This window comes from Myotis nattereri (assembly GCF_964212035.1).
Source record: "Myotis nattereri genome assembly, chromosome: 13".
Lineage (NCBI taxonomy): Eukaryota > Metazoa > Chordata > Mammalia > Chiroptera > Vespertilionidae > Myotis > Myotis nattereri.
The window spans coordinates 47,493,123-47,510,381 of NC_138088.1; the positions used below are offsets into that span (position 1 = coordinate 47,493,123).

Below are 17,259 nucleotides of genomic sequence, written 5' to 3' on the forward strand. Positions count from 1 at the left end.
CATTTCTCACAAGAATCTTCTAAAACCTGCCTGCATGAGAGTTTTGTGAGGGTGTGAGGATACCACCATTCATTGGAATGCTTTCTTTGCCAATGCACATGGCCAGATTTGAACTGCTTCGCAGACATACCAACTCTTTCACACACATGGTATGTGTCCAGGTGGGAGAGGACAAGGGTATTTGGAAGAGGAGGAGACAGAGGGTGCATGAAGCTGAACCCTGCAAGGCAGGATGCAGTTGGTGAGTGAGTACGGAAGCTGGCATGCTTGGGAGTGTCCAAAATTGACAGTGACGAGGAACTTGTGGGCGGTGGAGGTAGGGGTGGCAGAGGCTAGACCATTATTTAGGGAATGTCAGGGTTAAGGTCCAGAATCTAGCAACATGTTTGGGAAGAAAAGGCAGGAACAGGTGAAGGGTAACTTGGGGACTGGAAGGGACAGATATAAAGACATCTACAGATCATGACCACAGGGACAGCATACAAATGAGAAGGCAGGTCCATGGGTAACTAAGATTCTGTTTTCCCTATAAATTGGAGGAGGAGTAAAGAAAGCTGTAAGGGAAGCAGTCATAACCGGAAAGGCTGAACAGGAAACACAGGTCCACTTCTGACATGCTTGCCCTTGCCTGCTGTCCTTCCCTACTCTGCCTGCATACAGGGAACTTCAACTCAGAGCTTCATCCCCATGGCCACACAGGATGCAGAAAACAGCCTGTGGCCACTGCTGGCCAACACAGATAACTTGGAAGTGGACATGGCAATAAGGAAGATGGAACAGAGAAATAGCTCAGGGTTTCGAACTTCTGTGCATGTCCTGGTGTCTTGTGAAAAGGGGCTGGGGTGGCTAACCCACCCATCAGCCGGTAGAGCTGAAATAGCTGTGAAATCTAGAGCCAAGAAGAGTTCCAAAAATGCATGCAGATTTCCTTGGCCTGTATATGTTAGGAATTTTCTACAAACACGACGGATCAGAAAAAGAGAGAGAAGAAGAGAGGGGGAGGGGAGTGTTTTTCCATGAAAAGAGCACCTGTCCACTGCCCCTCCGAGCGTGTTCTCAAGGTACCGTCCACATGCACAGGCTTAAAGCTAACAACCCTTGTCGTCTGTGTCTGGAGAATTAAAAAGTCCCGATGCAGTGAGTGTTTGTTTGTTTGGATTTTGATTGTTTTTACTTTATTTGTTTGGTTTGTTTGTTTTTGTTTGTTTTTACTGGCGTCCTCCATTCAAACATTTACATAGGTAGGGATTTCGTTTGTGCTTTGATTCTCAGCAACTATGGAAATACTTCCTGGCAAAATAGGAAACAGAACAACAGAAGAAAGAAAGAAAACACAGAGTTAGTGGTCATGAAGGGTGATGCACTTGACAAGAGCGAAATTCTTTCCTGATGGGTGGCAAGCAGGTCGCCTGGAGCCTCTGGGGGTTTTCCTTAAATTGCAAAGTGTGCCCCAGCAGATCCCCGCTTTGGCGTTGAAGGTGGAGTGGCGTGTCTTGCTCTTTGCAATCGGAGAGATGAGTCACCAGGTTGAGCAGAAGGGGAGGGAGGGGAGGGTAAAGCTACTCTCCTAAGAGAAAACGTGTAACACTTACTCATTTAATGACACTGGAAACAGAAAGGTGTCAGAGACTTTGCAATGTCCTGGCGAGGGAGGGAGGGCTACTTGGATAAAGGAAAATAGCGGCTGTGCTTCGGACCCCGTGGAAATGGGATTGAAAAGCAAGTGACCCACCGAGAGGCAACCTGGGAGCTCCAGCAGCGGATGCACAGGGTGAACGCCTCTCTGGGCTTGCAGACAGAAAAGCCTTTTTCTTTCCAACCCAAAGCAATTACGCATTTATCGCCCTGTCTCCCCAGATAAAAGAGAGTGCGCTGTGAAAACCGGACACCCTCGTGGCTGCAGTGGTTATTACCTCCAGCACCAGCCAGTCATTGCATTTAAATTTCCCCTTAACACAGCCACGGGGCTGTCCGCTATCGGTTTAAAGACAGGGTGATGTTTTCATTTAGGTGCTCATTTTTCCCCCAAGTGACAATCTTATCAGGGCCTGCTAGGTGGCTTGACATCATCACATTAGAGTGAAGCATGAATGGTTACATAGTAATTTATCCGTCGGAGTCAGCATTGCAGGGTCTAGGTGGGAACAGTTACGGCTTCAACTCCTGTTGCCAACAGACAGGAGGAAACAAGAAGAGAAATGGGTCACAATGGTGGCCTCACGCATTTGTCTAACTTCTTGGGAAAGTTTCTCTGCCATAAATAAGAGGGTCTCGCAGTCACCCTGGAGACTCTATTCCTAACTGTTGGATTTGCATGCTTACGTCACAGGCTCTATTGGTATATGACAAAGCCAACTTTAACACTTCTGGTAGGGGGCAGGAAAAAAGGAGAAAGAGAGCTGCCCATCTAACCCTCCAGTAGCTCTCTCAGGAAAGCCCACTCCTGGGCTGTTCTACAAACTTGGTGCCTCTTGTCCTTAAAATTCACAGGTTCTGTGTTTTCTGGAGGACGATTTTTAGATGACTGCTAGATTTTTTTAAAACCCCAGGGTGATCGGGCTGGTACTCCTCTAGGGCAGGATGCCCTCCTTAAAGTGGTCTCAAGGTGAGGCTGCCATATCTTTCTGGTCATCACGTACCCCGTCCCTCACACCCTGCCCAGCCCTCCAAGCCACCAGGGCCAGCCTCTGGAGCCAGCCCTTCCCGAGTCTTGTCAGAGCCAATGTTTTGCTCTTTGCCCAAGAAAGCTTATAGCCCAACGTTTTCGCAAGGGGTTTTGCAAAGAGAGGAACAAAGCCACGAGGAGGAGGGGGACAACTAGACAGGAGCAGGGAGGCTTTTTCCCTCTAAGGGGAGGAAGCAAGGAAGGAGGTCTCTTAGCTGCTTCTCTGAGGGATGTTAGTGTAGAAAACAGTGGTTATGTCAAGCCAGAAAGGGGTTAGAGAGCGAGTCAGCCGCTGACTACTCAGGCTGAAGGGCTGACAGCTACTGGGAATCATTTACCTATGAGCTGGGATTCCACCTTCTCATCTATCAGCGGGCCAGGCCTCCTCAGTTCAGTCTGAGAGATATGGGGCCTGCTTTCAGTGGGACTGACTCGACTGACCATCTCCCGTTCTTTCTCATTTTGCATCTGGGCATAAACATTAATCCCGGGGATCTTCCTAAAACATTAACAGAAACCATCACTGCCGTGCGCGGGAGACGGACATCACGTGCGACACGTGCTTCTGAACCTGTTCCGGAGAAGGAAGGGGGCGGGGAGCCAAGGACGGAGGCACACGTACCTTTTAAACTTGTAGATGACGAACACGGCCAGCCCCACGAACACCACGGAGAGCAGCATCAGCATGGCGGATCCACTGTGGGTCGGGGTGAGGTCGATCAGTGGGGCTGGGGGAAGCAAGGCATGGGCATGAGCAGGGACGTGGGCAGGCGGGACTCTGTGGGAGGCTCACGGCGCTCACCTACAGGCAGGGGGAGTCCCAGAAAACCTCGTGGCACCTGCATACAAGATGCACGTCACACAGCTGACACGTGGGTGTGTCAGAGCCTGTCCCCGCCTTCAGAATGCTCCAGCCGGCCTGCCGCAGAGGGACAGTGAAGCCAGATTACTTGGATTCAAGGCCAGCTCCACCACGAGCAAGGTGTGGGATCCTGGGCAAGTCATTTCAACTTAATGTGCCTCATGGGCTGAGATGAGAACAGCAGTGCATATCTCATGGGGCTTTGGTCAGGATCTAATGAGTTAATGCATGCAAAGCACTGATAACAGTGCTGGGCACATATGAATCTTCTATAAATATTAGCTTTTACCACTACTGCTGCCGCTATTTTTTTCTAACCAATATTTGTAATAATATACTTAGCCAATTTTCCTATAAACTGAATGTAAGCATTTCCTTCTTAGCAATGCAGATAATCAGAAAATCTACTAAGGGAATATGTATATGAATTATCCATTTTTTCTCACTGCTATCCCAGTCATTGTCATGTGAAAGGAAGAGCTGAAAAGTAGTCACAGAACACGCTAATGTTTTTTACACACAGAAAACTGGTAGCTTAGTGAATATATCTCAAGGGCTGGGGGAGGGGTGTGCGATGGGTGTGGTTTCTACAACCTCTGGAAGCCCTGACAGCTTGTGCTGGGGAGCAGCGGCCTTCTAGGTGAGTGGAATTCACCTCTCAGACTAAACAGATGCCTTTGCTGCCATAGAGGATTCTCCCTCTAGGAGCCTGCCCTTAGATTGCAGGTCCAGGGAACATCTCTCTCCACTCCCAAACCCCTTCCATCTCAGGATCAAATCTGTTGTACTTTAAAACTTTGTTTCCAATTAAATTTCGCCCTCTTGAAAAGTGACATTTTGCAAAAATAGTACAGCTCAAGCATAAAAGACAAGCAACATGTACCCCTTAGAAGCCTCAATGCTGACCTTTTAATATCCATCAATTGAAGCAAAGCCTGATACTCAGAAATGTGGGTGACCTTTAAGCACCACTTTCTCTGGCTTTTCTCCATTGAGGGCCAAGAGTGCAAAGTTTTGGTCACTAAAGTTCAAGAGCAGGTGACTGTAATACGGATGATCTCTGACAAGGCTCGAGGCTTCTCTAGGCTGTCTGGTCATCCTGTACAGTAAAAGGCTAATATGCAAATAGACTGAATGGTGGAACGACCAGTTGCCATGACATGCACTGACCACGAGGGGACAGATGCTCAATGCAGGAGCTGCCCCCTGGTGGTCAGTGCGCTCCCACAGGGGGAGTGCCGCTCAGCCAGAAGCCCTGAGCTGGGCTCACAGCTGGTGAGCGCAGCAGTGGTGGTAGGAGCCTCTCCTGCCTCCAGGGCAGTGCTAAGGATGTCCGACTGCCTGCTAGCTTAGCCATCAGTTGAACATTCCCCAAGGGCTCCCAGACTGCGAGAGGGCACAGGCCAGGCTAAGGGACGCCCCTCCCCACCACTTCATATATACTCAACCCTAGGCTTGCATTTCAGTGAGGGATAGAAGAAATTTTAAAAGATAGTTTTCAGACAGAGAATTAAGGCAAGAACAATAGCACAAGAAGTAAATGAACAAATGGCACAAGTTAAAATATTAAGTTTTAAAATCATACACTTTGAAACTTGGATGACATGTATATACACATATCTGTATATATGTGTATTATGTGTGCCTAGAGAAATGAAGTCTCATGGATCCACCACCTGTTTCCATGACCATAAATCAACAGTATTATCATTTCCTTTCTACCTTCATCTACTCCCCACAACCCCCCCAACCACTGGATTATTTTGAAGCAAATCTCAGCTACCTTACAAATTCATATACACCTCTAAAAGATAAGGTCTCTTGCTCTCTCCACATTATCACGATTAAGGAAATAAGAATAGGAAGATATTTTAAAGGCAATCTTCTAATGCAAACCTTTACTTTGGGAACAAATGGAGACCCAGAGAGGATGAAGATGGTTAGGATGGTTAGAGGCAGGTTATTTGCTAAACTTCTAATTCCTAGCTGACAGCTCTTTTAGAATAAGCAGGATATCAGTGTTGTGCTATAACTAGGAAGAATCTTAAGGCTGCTTTAAGGGTTTGGCATTTGAAATAAATGAAAAGCTGAAGAGAAGAAATTACTTTGGCTAGCCTCTCTAAGACAGAAAGCCACCACACACACACACACACACACACACACACGGACTCTATTCTCCTTCCCTTCCCCCATCTCTAGCTTAACTCTTCCAATTCTAAACCACTCCCACTCAAATCCACATTCCTAAGCAAGCGGCATTAATACTGTTTAGTAATTAGCACATTATTTTGGGAAATGAGCTTCTGTGTCCCATGTTCTATAACCCACTCCTCTCCCTCTCCCACCCGTTCCGCACTTCACAGAGGCAGGCCAGTGGGCAAGCAGACGCAGCAGGCAGAGGAGGGAGGGAGACCGATACCATTGCCCTCTGTAGTCTTCTTGCTGAGCTGCGCCCGCATATAAACAGGCCATTATTGCTCCATACGACAGCAGCTGCATGTCTTAGTTTGCCCAACACTTAGGGGCGTTTGTATGTTTTGCTGAGGAATGGAAAATTGTGATAAATGGGCTTTAGCTTGTTGTGTGGAATTAGCAAAACTTAATCCCTCTCCAATTGCAGCATAAACAAGGTGGAAGCAGAGAGGAAAGTGCTGAGCAGCTTATCTGCCATTATTCATGCACAGAGCAACAAGGACAGGACAGCACTGCAAGTCACCGGACGTTTCTCAGTGTGGGTGCTGGCAAACACAGTTCTAAAATCCCATGAGGACCTCAGAAATGCACCGAAGTTTCACCTTCTGTGCATGAACACCTAGATTGATCATAATAATAGCCATGCTTACAGTAATAACAACAGTCTTGGTATATAGTGAGAGCTAAATAAATGGTCATAGATTGCATGTGTGAGAGCAAAGTCAAAATTCCACATTTAGGGTGAATTGATAGATATGGTCCCTTTTGTGGAGTCAGATTCTCTTCCACTTATGGCTAAGTGGCTTAAACTGAATCTAAGTTCCCTCATCTACATAATGGAGATAAAACATGTTTATTTTAGAAAGTTGTGAGAATAAAGTAAGATAATATCTTTGAAGCCTTAGCATTGTCGCAGTGATGGCGAACCTTTTGAGCTCGGTGTGTCAGCATTTTGAAAAACCTAACTTAACTCTGGTGCTGTGTCACATAGAAATTTTTTGATATTTGCAACCATAGTACAACAAAGATTTATATTTTGATATTTATTTTATATATTTAAATGCCATTTAACAAAGAAAAATCAACCCAAAAAATGAGTTCACGTGTCACCTCTGACACACGTGTCATAGGTTTGCCATCACTGGCATAGTGTCTGGTACATGCCCAATATATATTTTTAAATATATTTTTATTGATTTCAGAGAAGAAAGGAAAGAGAGAGAGATAGAAACATCAGTGATGAAAGAGAATCATTGATGGGGCTGCCTCTTGCATGCCCCACACTGGGGATTGAGCCCGCAACCCAGGCATGTGCCCTGACCAGGAATCGAACCGTGACCTCCTGGTTCATAGGTTGAAGCTCAACCACTGAGCCACATTGGCCAGGCATGCCCAATATCTATATATATAAAAGGCTAATATGCAAAGTGTCTCCTTGGGAGTTTGACTGGGAGACCGGAAGTTTGATCGCTTGTAAATGATGTGCGCTGATACCTGGGGGTGGCGCAAACATGAAGGGTGACCAGCAGTGGAGGTGAGGAGGCGAGGAATCAGAGGGAACCATGCAGTGGTGGCGTGTGGGTGGTGAGGGAAAGAGGAGGCAGGGAGGCAGGGAGGTGGTGAGGCGGGGAACCTGATCAGTCCCGAGAGCTGGCGAGGCATAGGGACCCTACCCATGCATGATTTTGTGCACTGGGCCTCTAGTTTTTAATATCATCATGTCATTGCTACCATATAGCTGAAAGCGTATTCTATAGAAAACCAGCCCTGAAAGATGACGAAAGAGTTCTGTGGTCAAATACTTTTTAGAAGTGTTAGATGGGAATTCCCCATCTTGGAGACGCATGATGCTCAAGAGTATATTATGTTGAAAGTTCACAGCAATCGTGCATGAACAAAACTAATTTAACTTCAGAGTTTCACACACTCATTAGACCACAGACCCATGTGCCACACAACACATGTTAAGAAATGCCTCCTCCTGAGCACCACTTTCCCCTTTGCTGCAGCCTTGGCTCTTTGTATGGTTATTTCCAAGTTTTAAAGTCCACACCATGACTAGGAAAGCCATGCAGAAAACCCTTGTTGCTGTCTGTATTCACTCTCATTCTATCCAAGAGACTTCCTTAGAGAGCGTCTATCTGCACTATGATCTTGACACTTTGAACTGTTATTACATCCCTAATCCAGAAGTTGGTTCTATCAAAAGGTTGCAAAAGCAAGTTCACCACAGCTTGATTTTCTTTCTTTTTTTCTCTTTCCTCCAAAGAGAGCCAAGCTAGGCTTCTAGTGACATGCCTTGAATATCATAAAATCCATGTGGTCTGAAATACCTTTTTTAGAAATTGAGATGGTATGAGCACAGAGAGAAAGATTATCTAGAGTGCAGAAAGGTTTACATGTACAGAGCACCCTCACTTGGCCAATAGGCCTTTTCTCTGGTTCAAATCCAACCCAGTTGGGAAGTCTTAAGGATGGCTATGCCCTACTGAATTGAAGCCAAGATCTTGGAGGCCAGATTGAGTGGGAATTCCCAGGGAAGCTCTAATGACTCATGAAGTTCTGCTGCTAATTCTCAACTTTGGATGAGTCTCTAAGAACATCTAGTCACCAGATGTTGAGGTCACTTGGCCAACTAATAACAACCATGGGTACCACAAAGACCAAGCTTATCACCATGCTGAACAGAGAGGAAGAGAAGGATGCCTTTGTTTTCTAGGATTGAAAGTCAAGGAAGAATCCTACTTCCTAAGTAAATAATTTCTCAAAGTATAGTTAACAGACTGCCTGAATAGAATCACGTGGAGAACTTGTAAAAAAGCCGTTTCTAAGGGTTCACTTGAGAAAACATACATCAGTTTCTGAGAGTAGGTCCCAGAATATGTAACAAGCTACATATGCATCTGTGTTTGAGCGTACCACATAGAAGGCCCCACCTACTGCTACTCATAAAACCTCTAGTCCTTGTCCTTAGTGTGTGCCTGAACTTTATATTTTCTGGGTCACTAAAAGAAAACAAAGCAAAACAAAACACAAAAATACATGTCTTTATTGCTAACAGTGGACCAAGCTGGCTATGGATAAACTGCATTGCTGGGTCAATTCTCTACTTCTATCTGTGTCCACACATTGTACAATTTGAGTTTGAAACTTATCCCATCAAGAGGTGACATCTATTTCCTCACCCCTTGAATTGGAGCTAACATTATGATGTGATTTGGGAGTGGAATGAAATGGAAGTGATGGTATGCCAATTGTGAGCTTCCAGGCCTTGAGTACTTTCTCTTTCTCTGCCCCTCCCAGAATCCTATCACTGCCATGTGTGAACAAGCCTGGAGAAGCCTGCTGAAGGATAAGAGAACACGTCCTTCACGTGGAGGGGAGTTTAATTATTCCAACTGAGGCCATTCTAGAGCAGCTTACATCTAACTGACCCCCAATATATGTGGGGCAGCCCAGCAAAGGTCAATAGAGCTCTCTACCCAACAATCCATAGCTGATTGTAGACACACAATAAGCACAGACCAGAACCACCCAGCTGATTCACAGTCTCATAAGCAGTAACACATACTTATTGTTAAGCCACTGAATACCTAGGTGTTTGATTACATAGCAATAGGTTATGCATATCTTCTTTCCTCAGAACTCTTCTCTTTCTACTAGTTAAATATCCAATGAGCAATTCTCACCTTTGGGTTCTACTTTATCCAATTCTTTATCTTGTTCTGGACTTCTGTCCCCACTGGTAGGGTAGCAGGGTCTAAGTATGATGACCATAAATGTTCACTTCTAAACCAGAACACTTTGAAAATGAAAGGGAGTGCTAATAAAGCTTATGCAGACACAAAAGATATAATCCAACAGTTCTGGCCACTCTAGGTTTAAGGAACTTGGTGTTTAAGAGGTAGCTTTTCCTAGGTTCTGGAATCTTCTCTATATTTTATATGTATTTTCCTGCCTTCTTTTTTTCACTGCCAGTTTTTCTTGACTATCTGCCTTGCCCTCCCCTTGGGAAACAGTATCATCTAACTACCATTTATTCTATCTTGATGTTTGTGTACTGCCCATGAGTTGTTCATCTGATCACTCCCTCCCCCTTGACTACCTCTGCCCAAGAGTTTCTAGATACATCCTCAAGCTTGGCCAATTCAGGCCAGTTACCCTGTCCTCATTTCAGGCCCTTTAATGAGGCCAGAGAATCAGGAAATGGTGAAGACAGACTCTGTTAGAAGCTAAGGAGCAACCTCATTGTGGGTCCCTGGCACATTTATGAAAATATCACATTCATTTAATTACACTGGGGATAGGGATATGTTTAGATATCTTCACATCTGTTATTACTTATAACATCACAACAGCTCAATAACTGGCAGAAGCCACTGGGTCTATGTGTCTGTGAAAAAGCCTAATTATTTATAGAGGGGAAAAAAACTGTATTTAGTTTTGTGAAAAGTACAATTAGCATGACTTTAGTCACAAAAGACTTGTAAATGACAACTGTGTAAATAATAAGAAAACCAGAGACTAGAGAGACAGATCAATTTATTGGCTGTGGAAGAATTTCACTAGTACTAATTGCATCCCTAAATGGAAAATGTTACTGCAACAATTTGTTTCACTTTACAGTTCAGAGCTCCACAATCTGGCATCTGCATCTATAACCACGCGGTGTAGATTATATTGTATTTTCTAAAGCTTCTTGACCAATGTTAATTCTACCTTAAGTGGCAGGGGTCTTCCTCCGTGTGAAATTCTCACATGGGATTCACAATGTACCCTGACCTAGGCTGGAATTCTGACTTCCTTAGCCCCTCACACATTTACTCATAACATAGCCAGTGACAACAACGGCAGCCTGGAAATATTAATTCTCTAATATCTCTGCGATACTATCTTTTTTATTACACCTGAAAAAGAAATTAAACCAGTCAGCAGCAACGATGGAGGCCGAGATAACAGTTTTATGAAAAACCCACACATACCCTTGACAAAGGGCAGTTTTCCTAGAACAGAACGGCTTACACAAGACAACTGCTAGACAGATGGGAGGGGGTGGGTGCAGTTACTGTGTATTATTATTTTTTTAAAAATTAAACCTGGGATTTGAGGCTCTTCCCTTGAGAAATATTAACTTTTCTCTTTTTAAAAGCATATGTCTCAGAAACCCCAGAAGGGCAGTGACCCCACTGAAAAGCTAAGGGTTGATGAGCACCCTCATTCTCCAAGACATGCAGAAATATAGTGAGATGCGGATGGATCGTTTTCTGCTCATACTAGCACATTAATGGCATCTAGAAAACATCATTTGTTTAACTTGCATAAAACTCGTGGCTCTCCAAGCACATCTGCCACTAAGACTCTAGTGCGACTCAAATCATTTGTCAACTGCTTCATGGCCACAGCGTTTGGCTGGCCTTTGCCATTCATCTAGATTATGGATGTGGTCTATCTCAGATCCAGAGACATGCTTCATTTCTCTCCCCTTACTCCCACTGTCGTCTACCCAGGCTGCCAATTAGGTTGGCACCAGATATGCCGAGAAATTAGATTTTAATGTTGATGACGAATTTCCTCCTACTCTTAATATCACAGCAGCACCCCCCCTTTTTTTTTTAAAGCATGCCTTTGCTTTACTGGATGCTCTGAGTTATAAATCAGATTTATTGCTAGAGATAGATGGGCTCCTTTCCTTGTTATGCAGATGAGTTTCTGACCCTGGAATGTTCTGTGAGAGTGGTTGTTGAGATTGGTGAAGGGCAGGGCGGCCTGCGTGGGCATCATTGTGGGAACTTGTTAAAATTGCAGATTTCCAGATATCACTCCCTGGGATTCTGATTCAGGGTGTGTGCGCGGTGAGGCCTGAGAAATCTCTGCTTTTGTGAATCTTCCTGGGTAGCAGTGATGCAGAGTTAGGCGCAGGAACAGCGTCTTTATAGCAGGGATCTACACGGAGTTAGAAAGAGTCTCCCCAACCACAAACAGGGTTTCATTTATCCCACATGTACTGAGGGAACCTGTGGGCTCCATCTCTTCTAGTCCCTCTATGTAGAGGTCCTGCTCCCCAAGTTTCAGATTATTTGCCCAACAAATAAATCCTGAGAAATGCAAATGACCTTGGAAGTGCTGTTGTTTGTAATTTAGTATGAATCACTCTAGTTAGGTTTTATGTTCTCAAATAAGATGCTAGCCCATTCTTTAACGTCTATTCTCATGAAGAATCTCATCTATTCTACCAGGGAAGAATCAACAAGGTTTTTAGTTTCTTCTCCCCTTCCCCTAAACCACCCCCCGCCCCCATCAAATAAATTACCACCTGTTGCCACTTGGGTTGAAAACTTCTTGTAAATACGTAAATAATTTATTTAAAAAGAGGAAGGATTATGGATTGTTGCCCAAACCTATTTTTTAAATCCCTTCATCTGCCCCTTCTTCCCTTTTCCATGTTTATCATATTTTATTATCTCAAAGCTTCATTAACAAAAGGTTTCTCACTAGCATGCACGGATGATAAACAAAGTTAATAATATATAAGGCATATTTGTCTTCCCTGAATTTCATCCCTTTCTCTTTCCCCGACTCATAATTTTACCTTCAGGAAATATACCCAATGGGAATATTTGAGAGCAAGTATCTAGGTGTTCCAGACCATGTCCAACTATGCCTCACTCAACACATAAACCATATGGTATCACCTTGCTGTGCTTCTGCTCAACACAGCATTCCAACTGGGTGTGCTTCGTTTTCCTTCCTTTGGTGAGCTCCTATTCAACATGAAGGTTCGTCTAGGCCAGTGATGGCGAACCTTTTGAGCTTGGCGAGTCAGCATTTTGAAAAACCCTAACTTAACTCTGGTGCCGTGTCACATATAAAAATTTTTTGATATTTGCAACCATAATAAAACAAAGACTTACATTTTTAATGTTTATTTTATATATTTAAATGCCATTTAACAAGGAAAATCAACCAAAAAATGAGTTCACGTGTCACCTCTGACATGCGTGTCATAGGTTCGCCATCACTGGTCTGTACTGAACCTTCTATATGGAATATTTTTCATCCTCTTGATTTAGAATGAGTAAAGCTTCATGCGATTAGTATTTGTGCCTCATGTCTAGCCAGTGTGGAGTGAGTGAGGGTTCTAATTCATTTCATATCCCTGCATGAACCATCGTTTTAAAGGAACAATGACAAAGTGAGGCACAGAATCATGTGATAAACAAGAGAATAAATCTAAACTGGAACTTATCCTTGAGTAAAGTCCAAGCTATTAGAGGCCATGAGAAGATTATTGGCATTTTAGGGATATTTTTGTAACGGGCCACGTTTCTTTTTCCATAAGAACCTACAGAGGTGAAATGTTCTGCAGCAGTTTCAGAGCCGTCCTGTGAGTCTTGCTGGAAACAAACAAACAAACAAACAAACAAACAAAAACCCTCTCTCTAAGATGACATCATAGCTCTTAAAAAAAGAATATAAAGAAGTACAAAATCACATAAATAAGTGAAAAAATAGAAGGCAGGGTAAAAGCATGGAGGAGAGAGAACTCAAGGGAGATGTCACAAATGACATGAGGAAGGGCCAGCTTGTCTGATAAAGTGAGGATAGTGCGCCCTAAGGTGTGTGACTTGAGCTCTTTCATGAAGTGAGGGTGCTCTCTGATATTTAAAACATTCCCCCCAGGGGCCAGAGCAGGAAAATAATGGCCCTTAAATTACACCTGCTTTAGTCTCTTTCAGGAACAGCCCCTCAAGCCTGCCCTACTCCTGTTGTCTCCAGAACCTCTTCTTCCAGAATACAGAACTCTCATTGTCCTTCAACCTTCCCTTTCCCAAAATGTGTATAACAATGATTATAATATGTAATAAATTACATATTCTGGCACAAGAAAAACAAGAGATGGGTTTTCCCTGGATGCTTATTAGATAAATGAATGCTAGACTATTCATTTATCAATTATTTGGTAAGACGCAGCATCTCATAGAACAGGTTCTAAATTAAACAAACTGAATCTGCAGGTAAGTGGGAGAACGAGATTTTGAATATATCTCTTCAACTTAGAAACTGATGATACATCTAATTATTTATAAAGCAATACTTATTGAGCACCTGATATGTTGCAAGTTCTCTGTTGGGTACCACGGTGGAGACAATATTAAGTTATGCTAAACTGTGTCCTTAAGAAATTAAATAAGAGTGATGATGATGATGGCAACAATAAAGATTTTAAATATTTTAATAAAGATTTTCATTTATCCCTTGTCTGTGAGCTCAGACAAGGGATAGATGAAATCCAGGGAAAGGTCTCTAGAAAAGATTCATGCACATGTTGGCATTGAGTTGAGCCTTAAAATAAAAATAGACTTAGGAGGTGTAGACAGATGGAGAAGGGGGAGAAATAGTCCAGTTGGGAATAGAATGAGGAAAGGTACACTTCAGTCAAAACACCAGTGTGTCCAGTCCAACATCCAGCTTGATAGATGTCTACTCCCTTTTCCAACTCCCTGGGTTGTTTTGTAACATCCTAGCCTTTTTCTGCTAAACACTGATGCCAGCTACCATCAAGTTCTAAAAGCCAAAGAGAGCCACCATGGCCATCGCCCTCCCTCAAACTTCCAGACAACACCTCTTTCTCTCCCCGTTTCACACATTTTCACATCTCTCCTTTCTGCAAGGAGAATTTCAGAAACATATCTGTCAGAAGTGGTATGGTCTCAAGAGTAATTGCACAGAAATGGAGAAGCAGAGGAAAGGCTGAGAATAAACAAGGACTGCTAAAACGAAGTTTAGCTCAGCTTAGGTATCAAAGTTAATGAATTCCCCGATAGACCATGAGAGCGGGGGTGGGAAACGAATTCAATCCAATCTCTAATGACACCCAGGTATCTGGAAATGCTTACCTTGTGTTCCCATAAAACTTAACAGGGAGCTGAATTTGAGACACAAAATAAGGATAGTAAATTCCTGAAAGGAGACAGTTCTTTTTCCTTGGAGACAAACCAAATTATGCATTGCCTCTTTCACCAGCAACATATTCTGGCTCAAACATTTTTAAAAGAAGGCTGCTGAACATCTGCTGAGCAATTAATGGAATGCAGCAGTGTGCTATAATGGTCCCTGGGAAGGTATTAGCAATCCTGCTTATGAGACATGAAATGTTGCAAACAGTGGCCCTTTTTCCTTTTTTGAAAAAAAAAATTGTGTTTTCTTCTGCCTGCGGCAGGAGGAAAAGAAGGAGGGAAAGATAGCTGAGGTGAAAGATCTGCATCAAATACTCTTCCTCCTTGTTTTTTCTTTTCCCCAGGTTTCTTCATACCCATAAATAGGAATGTGTTCATTTTAACTTAATAAAAGAAATTGTGGCAAGTGTCTCAATGCACTGACTCCCCCACCCCACATGCCAAGCTTTCTATGTTCAAAGGAACTTCCTCCACTGTCTCAGTAGATATACTCCAACACTCTGTTCAAATAGTTTTTTAAAAAATCATACAGTTGCAGCTAACTTAGTAACAATCTTCAACAGACAACTTGGCCCACATATATCTTACTTCTTTATCACAATTACTGAAATACTAATCTTAACACAAACATTGTCTTTAGTATATAGAAGTCTGGCTGAGTGAGCTGGTACCTGTGGGTACTACCAGTTCTAACACTATTATGACAAGCATGGCTAAACTCAACATAACAGAAGTTTCCAAAACCAAGTTACTGAGTCAGCCCTTCACATTCTTTTCCTTTACTCTTCTAACTAGAGCTAATTATTCCAATACAAGTCTACATCCACTCCAGCCCCTGAGCCAGTCATAACAGGAAGCTCAATAAGCCAGTTGATTGGGTTGGGAATTACAACACCAAAAGGTCCTACTATCAAATCTAACAGGGAAGACTCTCAAACAGCCACAATGGTTGGAAATCAAATATTTTTCTCACTCTATCCAAATTGGCCCCATTTAAGATTGGGCTTCTGCCTTGAACTGTATTGTTATTGTCTTATTCTTTGGCAACCTCACATTATACATACGTGAACTGCAGGGCGCTCTCATTCAAATCTCAGTGTGCTTACCTGAGCTCCCAGAAATATCCCTCCCTTTGGCCGGTCCTTCTTCCCAGAGATCTGAGTCCTGCTCTCCAAATTCCCCATTACGGAATAAACTATGAACATTAATTAGGGAAATTTTCCAGATCTTCCAAATTTTGCATTATTCCTTGCCACCTGGAGCTTAAACCAATCACAATAAACCTGTCATTGCTATGGGGAATGGGCTTTTTCTCCCACATGGATTCATGGATGACTTTGCTGTATCCCTTTCTCTGGCCAAGCCACTGGCCAAACCAGTTTCAATTAAATGCCTACTTTTTTTATTCTTATTTTTCAGCTTGATCCCAGCTCTATACCAGATGTCATTATAGGAAAGCATCCTTAAGAAACATTTGAGATAAGATTTCAAATTCAGCAACATGCTCTGACCATCTGACCATCTTTGGAATGTGATATGACAATGAGGTCAATAAAAACCAGGCACATAACATAACTGATAGATGAGAGGTTTGGGAGAAGAAACGAATGAAATGTTAGTGGCCTCTAGAATGATAGACTGGGAAAGTAGGTTAGGTCTCTATTCTGATCTGTGATGCTCCCCTTTCTAACAGAGGCCCCTGGTAAATAACAGGGGAGTGTTTCCTAAGAAATCAAGGCACCCAGCTGAAAGCAAAATATACTGCCTGAAGACAGTGCTTATTTAGAAGGTGAGCATGCTGTAAAGCAAATTTTGCCTCCCAGGTGATGAAGTAGGTGAGGTTCAGTCTTCCCCCTAAACAGATTGGACCATCATTTAAATTAAATAAACAAATAACCTTTTGTTTTTCAGTTAATCCTAACCCAAGGATATTTTTCCCATTGATTTTTAGAGGCAATAGAAAGGAGGGAGGGAAAGGAAGAGAAAGAGAGAAAAACATTGATGTGAGAGAGACACATAGATTGGTTACCCACATGTGCCCCTAATGGGGCTAAGGACCGAACCCTCAACCCAGGTATGTGCTCCTCACCAGGAATCAAAACCATGATCTTTGGTCTGCAGGCTAACGCTCTAACCACTGCGACACACAGGTCAGTGCAGTAAACCCATTTAAAACTATTTCAAGTAGTTGCTTTCTACTGATTTGACAAAAGTTGTCAGTGGCATGGCTATTAGCATGATGTTTCTGGACATTGTTCATTCGCTTTAACTAGCTATGTGTAACAGTCATGTGTCAGTCACCACTATTCACCAAAGGCCAAAAGTCAACCTTCTTGGTAGGAAACGGCCAATTTAGATCATCAAATGCCCTGAGATAAGTAGGCAGACCTTTAGCTAAGGGGTTGCTCTAGTAGGGGCTACTTAATACTTCTGATTTCTTACACTTTATTTCTTCAGGGCATTTTCTTCAGCAATATAATTCGAAACATGACATTTGTTAATTTGCTTCCTGCCCAGCTTTCCCTTGTGATGGAAGCTTCATGAAGGCAGAGACTATGCCATTCAGAGAACACTGCTTGGCT

At 43.2% G+C, this 17,259-nt stretch overlaps 1 protein-coding gene across 1 annotated transcript in view; it reads right to left on the bottom strand.

The window, feature by feature from the left end:
- Nucleotides 1–1,210: 1,210 nt before the first annotated feature.
- The window catches only part of SORCS1 (sortilin related VPS10 domain containing receptor 1), a 217,884-nt gene continuing 201,835 nt past the window's right edge, over nucleotides 1,211–17,259 (bottom strand). Inside the window, exons 23-25 of the mRNA XM_081104694.1 lie at nucleotides 3,288–3,393; nucleotides 3,004–3,164; nucleotides 1,211–1,567 (exon numbers count right to left, since the gene is read on the bottom strand). Of these exons, the coding sequence (XP_080960820.1) occupies nucleotides 1,560–1,567; nucleotides 3,004–3,164; nucleotides 3,288–3,393 (275 nt within the window). The 3' untranslated portion in view covers nucleotides 1,211–1,559. The remainder of the gene's footprint in view (nucleotides 1,568–3,003; nucleotides 3,165–3,287; nucleotides 3,394–17,259) is intronic.